The sequence below is a fragment of the Alligator mississippiensis genome, chromosome 2, assembly GCF_030867095.1.
Source record: "Alligator mississippiensis isolate rAllMis1 chromosome 2, rAllMis1, whole genome shotgun sequence".
NCBI classification, from domain to species: Eukaryota; Metazoa; Chordata; order Crocodylia; family Alligatoridae; genus Alligator; species Alligator mississippiensis.
The window spans coordinates 52,063,153-52,078,218 of record NC_081825.1 but is presented as its reverse complement, the minus strand read 5'-3'; the positions used below and the strand labels follow the sequence as shown (position 1 = coordinate 52,078,218).

The following is a 15,066-nucleotide window of genomic DNA, read 5'->3' as shown; positions in this document are numbered from 1 at the left end:
GAGGCTTTGTCTGGACACCCTATTAGGCCCAAAATCAGTTAACTTTCAACCAAGTTAAGGGTAGTGTGCTCAGTTAGAATCCTAAATCAGAAGTGCATTTAAGCATGTGAGTAGTCCCAGTGAAAGCAATAGAACTACTCATGTGCTTAAGATTAAGTATGTGCCCCATTAAGTGCGCGGCTGGATCAGTTCCCTAGCAGCTCAAGGTTTGAGATTAAATTTGCTGCTGTGATAGTTTCCCAATGCTGCCACCTAGAGAATAACTTTATTATTGCTTTCCAATTAGCAAAAAGCAAAATACCCATAAAAAGATGCATTCAATCACTGCATTCTTCTAAGCGCTCATAAAATAATTGTGAGATGTTAGCAAAGTATCAAGCTGAGAAGATCAATCGGAGATGCTACTTATTAGTAAATATTTCCTTGTGTTACTAATGGATGATGTATAGCTGCTATTCCTGGGTTTTTATGTTAATAAAAACAGCTTCCATTTTTGTGATATTCTTTTTTTTGTGATATCCAGCATACAGGATATTTCTCTGGGAACCAGAGGGACAGGGACAAATAAGGCAGAAGAGCCAAGACCTTCCCAATTCTTCAGCTGTAATGATGTCCCTAGACAAGGTAAAATTAATCTGTTACCCTTCCTCTTAAAAAATGCCACATGGAAGTAGCAAACCACCAGGCCTCCACCACAAGAAAACAATTACAGGTTAAGCAAGAGACAACATCCACAAATAAGCTGGACCTTTTAGGGCTGCTACACTTTCACCTCTGAAGACTATGTATTTTTGTGAATTTAAAATTAACTTTAAATTCACATTAAATAATTTAAAAGGGCAAAGGCTTCCAGGTCCAGGGGGCACAGAAGTGGCAGTCTCCAATAGGATTGCCAATTCTGTTTGAATCTATTCCAGGAGGTTTCATCACATGATATAATAACATTAATGACTGATCTACTGTACTGTACTCAGGAAGGCAAATGTACATTACTATTACATTTTAAAAACCCACTGGTCTACTGTATGAACTGGATTCAACATTTAATATTTATTTTAATGAATACCCTATCATTTATCTCCTGGGTGAATCTCAGCAGTCTCCTGGAAATTATATCTAATTCCTGGAGACTCCAGGGCAATGGTGGAGGGTTGACTACCCTAGTCTCCAATAAGACTCACTCAAAAGACACTCAAAAGGTAGGAGACATTACTGGGCTCTTGGACACTTGGAATGTTGATGGTGTTTCTTCTTTTCTGCTATTGTTGCAGTGGAGAATTTGAGTGGAAGAGAATAGCAAAGATGAATGCCAAGGTGAGGACAAAATTCTCATGCCCTGAGGTCAGAAGAGGAGAGATGGAGTTAGGAAGGTACTTAAAAATCAGGATATATGCAAATTTGAGACTCAACTTGAGAGGCAGATTAATTTAATTTAAAAAGGGACAGATTAAAGGTTAATACACGTAAATGGTGGCAAGAAAAGAAACAGAATGAGCCATCTGCAAATAGGCTGTGATTAACCAAGAAGTATTTAAGTTATCTAAAAATAGCATTTGTTCATTAAAGTAATATACATTTGACTAGTAACAATCTAACAGAATAAGTGCTTATCTTTGGCTCCAATCAGCTATGGTTATCATTGTAAAAATCAAAACAAACAAAAAAATAAAGACCAAATTAGACTATAATTAGTAAGTGCATAAATAAAAGTCAGGGATGTTGGTTGTTGGTCTAACAGAGAGGTGGGCAAAATATGGTCCATGGGCCAAATCCAGCCCACAGAGGGGCTTTGTCCAGCCCACAGTCCCACCTGGCCCAGGCATCATCCCACGGTGGCACATCCTGGGCAGGCAGTGGGGCTGGGGCAGCTCCGTGCAGCTCCTGCAGGAGGGAGGGGCCATTTTCCCCTCTCACCGAGCACACCTCTGCCTTGCTGGTGCTGCTGATGCTGCAGATGTTCAGAGTAAGCAGGTGAGTCTGCAGTAGGCATGGACCAGGACTGTGCACAGGTCCCCATCAATATTGTGGGACTGGGGTCAGCAGCTGCCAAAGCCTGACTGCCTAGAAAGGCAGTCCAGCTCAGAGCTCCCCCAGACCCACTGCCTGCCCAGGGGGTGGCAGGACGCACCACAGGCAAGCAGTGTGCAGCAAGCACAGGAGCCAGGTCAGGCCTGTGCACACTTCTGGTTGATCTGCTCCTGCCAGGGTCAGTCTGGAGCTGGCATAAGGCATGCTGGGGCTGCACGCTGCTGGGGGTGGCAGGGAGGTGCTGCAGGGCATCTGGGCTCCAGGCTGCTGCAGGATGGGAATGGGTGCAGACTAGCTCAGGGGGTTGCACAAAGGGGTCAGGAAGAGGGAGTTCCCATGCACACCCCACCATACCCACAAACCCTTCCTGCAGACTTCACAACCACACTTGCCCCCACACACAATCACATACTCACAAACACCACACCCCCCGCACACCTCCCACGCATATCCACAGCCTCTGGGGAGAGCCCCACTCCCAACTACCAACACACACCCCCAACCTCCCTCTCCCTCCCCCTCCACACACCCCACAAACCCCATACCCACCCACACATTCCCACAAACACACCACCCACAAGCCCCCCATACCCATGCACATTGATACATACCCCCCTGTAACAGGGAACCCTAGCCCTGTCACTAGAAAGCAGGCCTGCCCCTTTAAAGCCTGAACCTTCTGGGCCCAGAGAACTGGTATGGGAGAGATTAAAAGCTGGGCCAGGCCAACTAGTCAGCTGACCAGAAGGCACAGGACTATAAGAGCCCAGGGCAGAACAGCAGTAAGGAGGCAGGTAGCTGAAGGGAAGGGATTGCATCCCAAAGCTCCAGGGAGAGGCTTGGTGAGTGGTTCAAAAGTTGGAAGAGAGGATTGTGGAAACCCTGAGAGACAGCAGATGCCTGGAAGCCAGTGGATGGGATCTGAAATGTGAACTTGGCATAAATGTAAGATGACATGATCATGTTTTTATTATTTTATTGAGGGCAGTTATGGATGGGACTGTCCATATTTCTTTTGGCAGTTGAGAACCAGTGGTTTGGGAGAGGCTATTAGGGGACAGAGGAGGCCTCATTTTGGGGACCCTGGCACCAGTGAGGGTTGTAGCTTTTTGGGGGACACATCCTGGTTCTTGAAGGACTATCTTAAAAAGGCCAGGGAGGTCTGGTGCACTGGAGTGCAATTATACTTTGGCTTTTGTGGGTTTTTTTGTTTGGACTGACAGGGGTGGGCTCAGGATTGCACCTGGGTTTTGAACCTGTGACCCTCTGCTTGTTGGTTCAGTTCCTGTGCCTCTGGGCCAGGGAGTGCTGGGCTCCATAGAAGAGCAGGAAAGGGGGCCACATGCCTCCAGGCACTGGAAGGAGAGAAAAGCTAGAGCCTTGGAGTCAAACCCTGTTTAGTGGGATCAGACAGGGAGACCTAGCCAGAGAAAATAGGGGTCAAGCTATAATAGGAGAGACCCCCCAAAAAAATATTCCATCAAGACATAGCAGGTGAGACTAAGGTGGGACCGAAGAATTACAAAGCAGGCCCAAGGGTGCCCACGTAAGGTGCTGATAACCAAAAAGATGGTGCTGGGCAGGATGACCTGTTACACCCCCATCACATCCACAGCCCCCCCATACACCTCCCAATATACAAGAGTAAGACTTCATTTTGAGCTATTATGCAACCACGTCTATATACACAACCCAAACAAACAATCAGGACAAAAATCTTTTAAAAATGAAATGTTATTGTGGAAGTTAGTTTTTTATATATTGTTGTTTTTCTGGTTCCATGATTGCTAACCCCCTTCCCAAAAGAAGTCCTTCTGAGGCAAGGGCAGGGAAAGATGGCAACCATGGGGCAGGGCTACCCTTGTCCTCAACAGCTCACCAAAACTTATGAAGCAACCCTCCAGATGAAATAATTGCCAGTCCCTGTCTAATGATATAGGCAGACACTCTCTTTGGGTAGAGGTGATAGCTTTCATTAGACTAAGTAAAAATTGCAAAATAGGTCATGGTATATTTGTGACTTTGTAAGGCATTCTGCCAATTTACTTTTTGTCTATTCCTGTTTTAAGCATCTTGTCTTTGATCCTGTATACATTTAGATCCACAGGCCATTTCTGTAGGTATGCCTTTCAGTAGCACCCAGCAGTACAGGACTCTGACCCTTGAAAACTGCTTCAGAACAGATAATGGCCATGAGTTCTTCAGTTTCAGTAAGCTGAAATAATTATCTAGAATTTGGGATGTTCTGCAATCCCTACCTCACCCTACCCCACTCCCTTTCCTTGCCTGTAGTTTTGTGGGGAAGGCCAAGCTACTTCCCTCATGCTATTTTTTTTTTTTTTTTTTTTGGGGGGGGGGGGGGAGGACAACCAGTTAGTATCTTTCCCCCCTATAAGCATCTCCTTCCCTCTGCAGCTGAGGACTGAGGAAGCCCTCAGAGCTTCTATCCTTGTTCCCATTGTTCCCCAGTATCTTCTTTGGAAAAAAAATGGGAGGGCAGAGAAGTATTCTTCTTTCTGTTCTGCATCCGATCCACTCTACCCAGGTTTCTGCTGTATTTCCATCAGCTCCAAGATGAGGATTTTTTGTTGTTTGGAAAAAAGAAAGAAGAGTTACCCTCTCATCTCATTTTCCTATCCAATGGCAGCCTGGGGAGCTGGAAGGACTGTTGCTCATTTTCAGAGGCTGTATCAGAAATGAACAGATGAGGTGGAAAGGAAAAATAGCCAGTTGCAGCTCTCACCTGCTTTTTTCTTTGTGGAACACCCCAAAATAATTTTCTTCTGATAGGTGCCTAGAAATTAAATACAACGCAAGTCAGACAGGGAACAGTTAGCAAATATATGCATGGAATAAAACCATCTTGGTACCAGGCATGTTTTATTTCCACTAACTAATAAAACATGATCTGCTATAACTACTATAAACACAATTTGTGTTGTGTTTTGTGTTGGCCTGCATAGCTCAGCACTGGAACAGGCAAAAAGATTATGGAGAGCTTATATGATAACCTTCTAGGGAAAAAAGTTTCTATTGTACTCATAACATTTGTGCACATTAAAAGCATATCGTGTATATTCAGGTGCTTTAAATGGCTGCCTTGCCTCTGTACTTCCCCCCTCCTCCTACTTTGTGTTCCTTGTGCTCACACTACATAGTTTCCTTTCAGGCAGATCTGTTGCTAAGCACCAAGCATCTCTCAGTTGGAAAGTACAGCGTAGAAGCAGAACAGAAGGCCTATGAAAGAAAAGTGTGTGCCTGGTGACAATGAAGATGATGCGCTAGGCCTATGTACCTGCACCTAGCAACAGTTTCCAGTAACAACCAGACAGAAGGGAATGACAGCATTGTGTCTTACAGAGGGAGCGTGGTTCATGAAGCTCATGTAATAATTCTCTCGCATGCAAAACCACATTTCCCAGAAATCCTTACTCTATAAATGACCATTCCATAGTGGGAGATCAACAGTTAAAGAAGCATTTGGTCAATTTATTCCAAGTACTACAAACTTCTGCCTGGTTATATATGAACCACTTACAACAAATTAACCTTAAATTTCTTCCATTAACTGTGTAGCAAATTAAAGGCAAGTTTACTCGTGCCTTGGACTATGCAGCATCTGTTAAAAAAGCTTTACTGAAGCACATTTATAAACTTAAATAACTATAATTGAGGGGAAAATACTTAACTAATAGCACCATTCTGGAAAAAAAACAAACCACCAGGAAGATGGGGCATACTTAGTGTAGTAACTTAAGGTTTAAGAGCTCTGAGATTTTTTTAAGTGTATTATACTTCCCCAGCACCAATGAAGATGAGGATGTTTCAGATGCAGACCTTTACCTTGCATGAACTTATACGGTCCTAGTAAGAGATGCTGAAAAGGTTTGGATGCTTAACCTCCAAACCTTGATGCTTTGAACTTTTGTTCTCCCTTTTAACCTTTTATACCATTGATTCCAGCTGCCAGGTCAAAGAACAGTCTAAAGATCTGCAATACATAACACCCAGAGATTAACTAGTATTGTAAACTTCATCTGCCTACAGACAAGACTGTACTCAGCACGCCAGCACAAGTTCAAGTGAATTTGTATGTGCAACTTGTCAGAGTCTGCTTGTCAGACTCAGGCATTCAAGAAACTATGGTGGTACTCAGTAACCCACCAAAGCTGTAATCTCCATCATCTCCTGAGACCAATGGCAGCCAAATAATAATGACCTACATACTGGAAACCAGTATAAAATTTACAAACACAGGTCAAAGTCAGTAATCAGACATAAGTGAGGGTGGGGGTTTAGAAAGTCAATGGCAGGTTTTAGGGGTGATGCACAGAAAGGATGGTAACATGGGAAGACATCCAATACAGGAGACTACCAGCAGGAGAAAATCTGAGGCAGGTGGAGCAGAAGCAAGCAGAGGCAGATAAAAGGATTAAGTAAATTTGATAGAGAAACTAGGTAGTACTACATGAAGGACCTGAAGCCTGGCTGTTGAAAGAAAATAGGGTTAGCAAGAAGTTAGAGAGCTTCATACAAATTCATGTACCATTCTAACAGGACCAAGTCAAACATTTCTACCTGCCCTTAAAGGAACAGCTGCTTAGTGTATACTTTCTTTCCCCTCCCTCCCCACCCCTAGCTCGGTGACTGGTGCCTCCTGGGTCTGGGAGGGGCACCTGGGGTCCCCCTTCAGCCAAATTGCTGAGCCAGAGGGAGGTGCCCCCCCTCATGCTTCCTGGCAGACCTGGAAGTGGACTGGAACTGCTTCCAATTCACTTCTGGGTTCACCACCAAGCATGTGGATGGTTCCCCTGGACTCCTGTGGGATGCTCCATGTGCCCCAGCGTCACAGCCTTCACAAGCCTACCTCAAGGCACGTAGAAAAAACACCATTTCAAGTTGTACCTATGTCCAAATCAACATCAAATCTTCAGACTCGGCTGAATTGAATCAGTCCCCAATTCGGGCTGAATTCAAGTTGAATAAGACCCGCTTTGCATACCTCTATCCAACCTAAGCTTCCCTTGCCACAATGCAAAACCATTGCTCCTTGTCCTACTCCATGCAGCTGGATGGAATAGCCAATATCATCCCCTTTTTGAAGGAGCCTATAGGTATTAGAACACAGCAAACTCTTTAGTCCAAAGAGTAGTAACTTGTCTTCTTTCAACTTGACTGAATTAATCTCCTAGACCTCTGCACTGGACTCTTCTATTTCTCCACATTTTTTCCTTGAAGTGCAATGCTCAGAACTAGACTCAAGGGGAGACCTCACTAGTACTGAAGTGGTGGATGGATCACATCCCTCATTGAGGGATGGGTTTGTTTTTATAAACGTTTAGATTGGAAGAAGATACAACTTACCAGAAATCAGTTTTGCACTTTTTAAATTGGGGAGGGGTAGGACAGAAAGGGAGGACAGGGTTCATTGTAGTGATTGGTATTAGTATCTTCCTAGGTAAAGGCTTTAAAAAATAAATAAATAAGATGAAGGCTCAGCTATGGGAGAGATCAGTGAGAGAGGGGAATTAGGGATGAAAGACAACACAGTTTTGTTTGTTTGTTTAAACAGTAAAGTGCTTTGCTGCTGCTCCTACCAGCTGACATTTTCCAAGGGTAGCCTTGAATCTAAGAAGTTTGACACACATTTGATGGGCCGCCTCTATCAAACAAACCACAGCAGAATTTGCAAGTATTTTACTGTTGGATAAAAATCCTGTGCCTAGGTTTAGGTCCCCCCCTCCCACCCCCCTGTGAAGCCACAGCTTGCTGGAAATCGGAAGAGGGGCAGAGGAGGAAGGAATGTGTGCAACAAAGATACAGAAGCCCCAAGAGACCCCTTCATCACTTACCATCACCCTCCAATAAAAGTTGAATTTCTAGAAATTGGCAATACTGACTACATACGAAGGCCTTGTTCAGCAAGTGCAGCATAAAAAAAATAAATAAATAAAAAAATTAAAGTTTATGTCCTTTGTCGGAACCAGTATACCCAGCACATAAGTAAGGCTATTTATCTGTTACTCTTGCTCTGACATTAATATCTAAACCAATTACCAATTCAGTCAGATTTTCCCTTAGCAGAAAAGGTTTATTCTCATATTCAGTACAAGGAAATCACAATCAACAGCTTAACTTACAGACAAGTTAAACAAGCCATGTAAAGCATTTTCTATTTAACATGAAAATAGTGTTGTTTTTTTAATAAGAGTTTAGAGAGACATTTGATGTGCCTAAACAGTGGCTATTAGTGTTTCAGCTCATTTTAGCTTAAACTCCACTGATGTTGCTTGTTTATAGTAGAGGGTGGAAACAGTTTAAATTGACCAAAACAGCTGTGTTTAACAAGCACTGAAAAAAAATCTTAAGACTGCATTTACTGATGTGCTATTAGACTGCTTTCCTTGCATTTCCTCTTTGGAATCTCAAGCCGACTTGCAGAGAGCTACAGCAGAAAAACGAACTTCTCCCTTCTCACGTTCTGTGAATTGTCTGCAGATATTGGCAGAATCCTTAGAGAAAGAAAGAGACAAACAAACAAAGTCTCATGAGACATGAAACAGGCATTAAGAAAATGTTCCCCAAAATTCTTGTTATGCTTTGAGCACCTGAACTCCAACACCCTCACTTACTGCAGCCAGATACCTCCATACTCATCCTATAGCCACTTATACCTGATATGGTACCTACAGAACTCTTTTATTTTGCATTCTGTCCACAAGAACAAAGGATTTAAACAGCTCATCTAGCAAGATACAGTGCAGTCATCTTATGGCATTAAGTTTTTTTGGGTGTCCCCCCCCACTATTTACACAGTGAAGGTATGCAAGAAAGCTTACCTTCAATAGCAAGTCATCTGAACTGGTTCCATGGTTTACAGGAAATGGCATGCGCCCATCTAGGATGAAATGGAACCTTATTTAGTTAAATATGTACTTTTACTGCTTCCAAATTGTGGAATTTTGTTCCTACTCTTTCCTGGACAGACAGCCTGGAAAGCTACTTGCTACTATAGTCAGTACTCTGCTCTATAATAATGAAGGTTGAGAAGAGGGACAGGAGAGATAGATACACAATATGGCTATGAGGACAAAGCGGTCAAACTACTGCTTCTGTTCTAAGGCCACCCCTCTGGAGGAGAACAACTTCAATAGGAATCCATTATAAAAAGAGAGTCTGGAAATAGAAGATTGGTGTACCCTGTTCAGTACAAATTTCCTAGTGTAGTCAGGAGGCCAACACAGAAGTTATGACTTCAGACATCTGAAAAGTCTTGACTGCAAGACAACCTAACATGTAAGTTTAACTTGCTTTGAGTGTAGATGTGCATGTCCTCTTACCCAATTCATACAGGTTTCCATCTACATTGACAAACAGAATGAAGTGGAAGTTCACATTATCGTCTACCTAAAAAAAGGACACAATAAGTTTAGTTTAAAATGGGTACATACAAGGCAAACAGTGCCTGAAGTTAAGAGGATCCAGATTGCAGCTTCACTTCTGCAATTCCATATTTGAATATCTAGCTGTACTTCAAGTAACCATCATGTTCCTCTGGAAAAAAAACAGGGTCATAAGATCTCATCTACAAGTCGGACCAGCTTAGTATTAAATGACTGACCGCCATTTTTACCCTGCCTATTGTGACTTTTAGGTTGGCTCCCTTTAAGACTCCTGGTCTGTGTTTTTTTTCTTTGTACAAAAAAATCTAGATTCTCTCTCAAGTCCAAGTCCCTTTCTAGAAAGTCAGGGAGAGCAAGTGAAACCCCTGCTCACTTACAATTCCTTCTGCATAAATAAAGGGATGTAGAAGCAAAAAACTGGAATGCTGGAACAAGTCAAGTATTAGTATGATCCTTGACTGCTAGGCAAAAGTTTTGAGGAGTTTTCTTCCCTAGAAAAATTGAGTTACTGGCTTGATCTAAAAAAATTATACAAAGAAAAAAAAAAAAAAAGTTGTGAGCCCTATGCCAACATCTTCCACCCCAAACATACCATGCCACTTACCCTACACTGGCCTTCCTGTGCAACAGCATTGTGGACTTCTTGTATGGCCTGAAGAAAGAAAAGCCAAGTCTAGATTAATAAGATGCAAATGCCAATAGCAGTACAGTTCTAAAATTTAGTTTTTATACCTTATTGGTTCCCAGGCTTTTTGCTCTTTCTTCAGCAGAGAGATCAGCTGTTTCATTGAGAAACTTCTTCAGGGCTGACCCTTCATCTGTGCAAAAGTGTTTGCCAAGATTATAAATATAATACTTGTTTAGACCCTAGGCTAAATGAGTATATTTTAACAAGTAGCATGCCATGAGCACACTTGATTGGCATTAGCACATTACTGCCTAGAACTGTACAACTAAACATATTTAAAAGCTCCACCTGCCAAAAGTTCACTCAGGTATAAGCCATGGGGCAATAGGACCTCACCTTTTAAGGAGCACCGGAACTTCTGGTTAAAACTGCATCCAAACAGCATTTTTCTTTTGAAAAAGTAGCCCTAAAGCCTATTTTGTGGGGTCCCCACTCCTCCAGTAAGACTTCCAATAGTTGAAAGTCACTCGAGGGAAGTGGGAGAGAAGACAGGGGAATGACACTCTTATAACTAGTTGGGTATTATCTGAAAGTTATGCTGCACATGCTCCAGCTTCAACAGGAAGACATTAGCTAGGAATAAATCTGTCTGGATGTTACAGCACAAGCTGTATTGCCTTTGGAATTCCATGCCCACCTCCCTCCCCATCATTAAGGCACACTTTTTCCCCACCCCCCATTAAAAAAAAAAAAAAAAAAAAAAAAAAAAAAGCTAGCTCATTCAAGAGCCACATTGATTCGGTTTCTTCCCTCCCTCAGCTTTTGAGATGCTGAGAACACTAGTCCTTTGCAAAAATGCAAGTGTCAAAGGATGTCTCCAATTCCAGCAAGCCCTAAGAGAAAAAACCAGATACTGAAGACAAACAGCCTCCAGTCATTGATTATAAGCAAACAGACTTATTTTATGGAGCATGATAGATCACAGTTACCTTACTTTGTACAAAGTTTGCATTATGGAAGATTTTACAGCCTACTCCAACCTCAAAATTAGTCTGTGACAACCTAGTAAAAACTAAGATTGTGAACTCAGATTGCACTTACAGAAACACTGCAGATTAAAATTTGTTAAGGCTTTATATTAGGGAAACTGTTTCTGCTGCACCTATTAAGATCACCATTCAGATGGTCTCTTCTCTTTTCATTACAGATGTGAAGACTGGTGTCCACAGGCTGGAGTCATTTATGACTATTTTGGTTTCAGTCTGCTTTTGGTAGGGTTTCAATGGAAGTGGCCTTTTGGCCTTGGTAGTAGAAATGCTATTAGCCAGTTTCCATAGCTGTCAGGAGGCTTTCCTGCCCAATGTCAGCATCCTGGTGCTGTAGCAGCTGCAAGATGGGTATTCTACAACTGCTGTCTCCTTTGTTGGAGAAAGCAGTTCTAGAGTTACAACAGGTGATCACCACAAATTATTAGGAGTTCTTGGCAGATATAGAACACCTCTTGAAGTACACATCCAGCCTTAGAGCACAGCAAGTTTAGTTGCGAGTACAAGATCTTTAGACAGAATGGATCTGGAACAAGCCAGGGCTGTCAAGATACCCCACTCCCTTTGCGCCATTTGGCATTAACCACAAAATACACTTACTAAACATCACTTTGTCTTGGTTATTGGCAACTGCATGGATCAGGCCAATTGTTCCACAGGAATTGCTCACAGTCTGCTTCACAAAATACACCTTGGAACTGACTTCTTTGTCTTTTATATTTTCAATCTGTTGTTTCCTGAAATTCTCATGCTGCAAGTATGCAAGAAAAAAAAAAAAAAAAAAAAAAGTCAAGAGATACAAAACAACTGAGCTCTAACACTGTTAGAAGTATCAAGGACTCTGTGCGTGTGCGCGCACATGCACGCGCATGCGGGGGGGAAGAAGTCTGCCAGAACGCCATCCTTGGAGGAAAGATAGTAAGCTTGCTGGAATCAAGTCTTTCATAAGGATAGGATCTACTAGTGCACTGCCGTATCTATTCAAGACCCAATTTAAATCTTAACATGGGGCTCCATATACTACCAGACCTACTAAAGTCCATGACTAGAGTATCCTACCCCCACCTGCATTCAGTTTGTGGGGTGAGAAAAGAAGCCCCTCCTCTTAGATTCAAGTAGAGGAGGGGTGGAGACAGCTACTGCAGCACCAACCCTAGTTCAGGGTTGGTTTTTGAGCTGCAGCAGCTACCCATCTGCCCCCCCCTCCCCCCCCAAGTCCCCACAGCCTCTGTCCCTCCCTCCCCCAAGGCTTTGTTCTTCCTGGAGCAGAGCACATGGAAGCTCCAGCCGCTGCCTGACCATACAGTGGCAGTAGCAGGGAAACTCTAGTCCCAGACCCAGGATGGGAAAGGAGGCAGAGGCTGTAGAGGGTAGGTGCATAGAAGGGGCAGGCAGCAAGGCAGCAGGAGGTGCAGACTGACTGCTGAGGGTGGTAATGGAGAAGAGGGAAGAAAGAAAAGAAGAGGAGGAGATAAGCATGAGGGGGCTGCCCACCCAAGATTCAGAAGTGAGCCCTCCAGTAAGTTAGATTCTATATACAGGAGAACTAGGAAAAAAAGGGAGGGGGGGGGGGAAAAAAAAAGAAGAGAGATCATCTTGAATTTGGGCAAAATGTATATATTTGGTCAGGAAGTTTGTTTGGTTTTTTTTGCTTGAACATCTTCAGATCCATCACATCTATCCAAAAGCCTGGTAAAAAAGAGTGCATGTGCGTATGACCACCATGGGAAGAAAAAAGAAAAATCAACAAAAGGAGTTTCTTGCACTACTGTTTTCCCCACACACTTGGTTAAGCCAGAAGTGTCAGCCAGGTCTCATGGAAGATTACCCTCCATATAAAAGAGAAGCTCTCTTTAGATGGAGTCATGTAACTCACATTTTTAGTTACCAAATCTTTATTTTGGCTCACAGGATTCTAACCTCCATTATATTGATTTGTTCTCATTTTTAAGAAACAGTACTAAACAAGCCATTATTGTATCAGAACCTTGTCATTTAGCCGTGTCATTTTAAGAGCCTTATTTTTCTGAAGTCGACTGCCCATGAAAGAGAGATAAAAGCTTGGGAGTAACAATCAGAACACCAAAGAGCAGCCTAAAACTACTGGTCCACATTGTTATTGCTTCCTATCTGCCAGGAAAAAAAGATTATATGCAGGAGAAGGGGAAAATACAAGATGACCAAGTTACAGTTATCTGTATTTTGATGTTTTCATTTTGCAATTTGTTGCCACCCCTATTTGAGCATTGTTGTTCCAACATGGTAAACAAATCCACTGCTTATTTGGGGTGTAGGTGCAAATCCACAGGATAGCAAGTCGAGGAACATCTGTTCCCTAACCTTTTGAGATAATTAGTAGGTAGCATTTTTTGCTTTAGTTACACTTCCTGCCAGAGGTAGGATTACCTTCTGACAATCTGCAAGTGCAGTGAGACTATGCAGTACCCCGAGTTGGCAAGGCATCTCATATGATGCAAAATTTAGGGTGCTATAACATTTAATTACTGTTTTATCAATTTTTTTAAGGATTTCCAGTTAGCAGAAGAAACCCCACAGCACCTTGCTGCAAGAGGCAGGTTCAGCATCTAGAAGGGCTTATCAGTTTAGAGCAAGCTCATAACGAGCTAATTCTAGTAGCCAGGGATTTGGACATGACAGTGCCATTTAGCCTCTGGCAAAGGCCCAGAAAGTTTAAGGGAACAGTGCTGCAGATTCGCTGCAAGAACAGCTACATCACCACACTGTATCAACAAGCAGGTGCCTCTCCGTGGCTGTGAGGGGAACTGCTCCCTGCCCCACCCTTCTCCCAGGGCCATGTCATGACATATAGCACTTAGGGCAGCCCTGGTGCACTCATAGGAGGGTGCAGCAACGCTGAGGCTTGGCATCAGTGCAGCCGCACTCACTGGGGAGGCTCTACAGGCTCTGTAACTCGCCCACCGGCAAGACAATGTGAGGCAGCCACAGCCCTTAGCACCTACCTGCTCAGTGAGGGGGAAGAGCAGGAGCAGCGCACAGGCTGGGCGAGGCACGGAGCTGAGCGAGTCCTCCTCCAGGCCCAGCACGTCCACGAAACGCCAGCCGGGGGCCACCCCTAGGCGGCTGAGCACCTGCAGTGAACAGGAGAGAGTTGGTGGGGAGGCAGCTGCCCAGAGCCCTCCCCCTCCCCCTCCCCGGCGCCTCCAGCCCGGTGACACAGCACAACGCGCAGCGCCACCTGCCGCCGGGCCCGGGAGCTGCGGCGCGGGCGGCGGCTGTACATGGGCGGGCCCCGCAGGCAGCGCCCCCGGCCCCCGCGGGACAGCCCAGCCCGGCGCTGCATTGCGGGCGGCAGCCCCCCAGGTGCGGGTCCTGGCCCCGCCCGGCGGCGGGGGACGGATGCCCGGGCGGACCGGGGCAGGGCCGATCCCGCGGCGGCTCCACTCACTTTGTTCAGCATCTGCAAGACAAAGCAGCGGGTGATCAGGGCAGGGCAGGGCAGGGCAGGGCAGGGCAGGGGTGGCGGGAACCGGCAACCCCAACCCCAACCCCGGCCCGCGCTCACCTCAGGGTTGATCTCCATGGGTTGCCAGGCCATCGCTGCAGGGATTCACTCTAGTTCAAGCTCCAACTGATACCACCCGCTCCAACGCGCCGCTGCTATGCGCTCAGGAGCCGCCCACCCCGCTTATGTACCGCCGGGCTGGCCCACTCCACGCTGCTGCGGGGTGGAGCGGGGGCAAAACCAACCCGGGGGGACACGCCCTTGCGTAGCGCACCCCTCCGCAAGGAGAAAATGGTAGAGCCCAACGTACACCCCTCCCGCCCAGCCTCAGGCCTGGGGGGGTTGTCGCGCCCCGGAGAAGTGGCGGGGGGCGAGGCGCAGCTAGAGACGCTGGAGCTGGAGCTAGCGCCGGGGTGGGGCCGTGAGGGACCCGTTATCTTCCCGCCTCCGCGTCGGGGCGAGGTCCTGGGCGCTGCT

The 15,066-nt window shown here is 45.0% G+C and overlaps 1 protein-coding gene and 1 long non-coding RNA gene across 2 annotated transcripts; one reads left to right on the top strand and one right to left on the bottom strand.

The window, feature by feature from the left end:
• Window positions 1–524: 524 nt before the first annotated feature.
• Window positions 525–7,936, top strand: LOC132248539 (uncharacterized). Its single transcript, XR_009459760.1, has 3 exons — window positions 525–624; window positions 1,272–1,370; window positions 5,198–7,936. It is a non-coding gene; the product is annotated as an uncharacterized LOC132248539 (long non-coding RNA).
• Window positions 7,937–8,098: 162 nt separating this feature from the next.
• Window positions 8,099–14,782, bottom strand: UCHL1 (ubiquitin C-terminal hydrolase L1). Its single transcript, XM_006258484.4, has 9 exons — window positions 14,650–14,782; window positions 14,533–14,544; window positions 14,087–14,215; window positions 11,706–11,856; window positions 10,164–10,249; window positions 10,036–10,083; window positions 9,369–9,435; window positions 8,868–8,926; window positions 8,099–8,540 (listed from the first exon to the last, which is right to left on the bottom strand). The coding sequence occupies exons 1-9, from the start codon at window positions 14,680–14,682 to the stop codon at window positions 8,454–8,456; spliced, it is 672 nt and encodes a 223-aa protein (XP_006258546.1). The 5' UTR covers window positions 14,683–14,782; the 3' UTR covers window positions 8,099–8,453.
• Window positions 14,783–15,066: the final 284 nt, after the last annotated feature.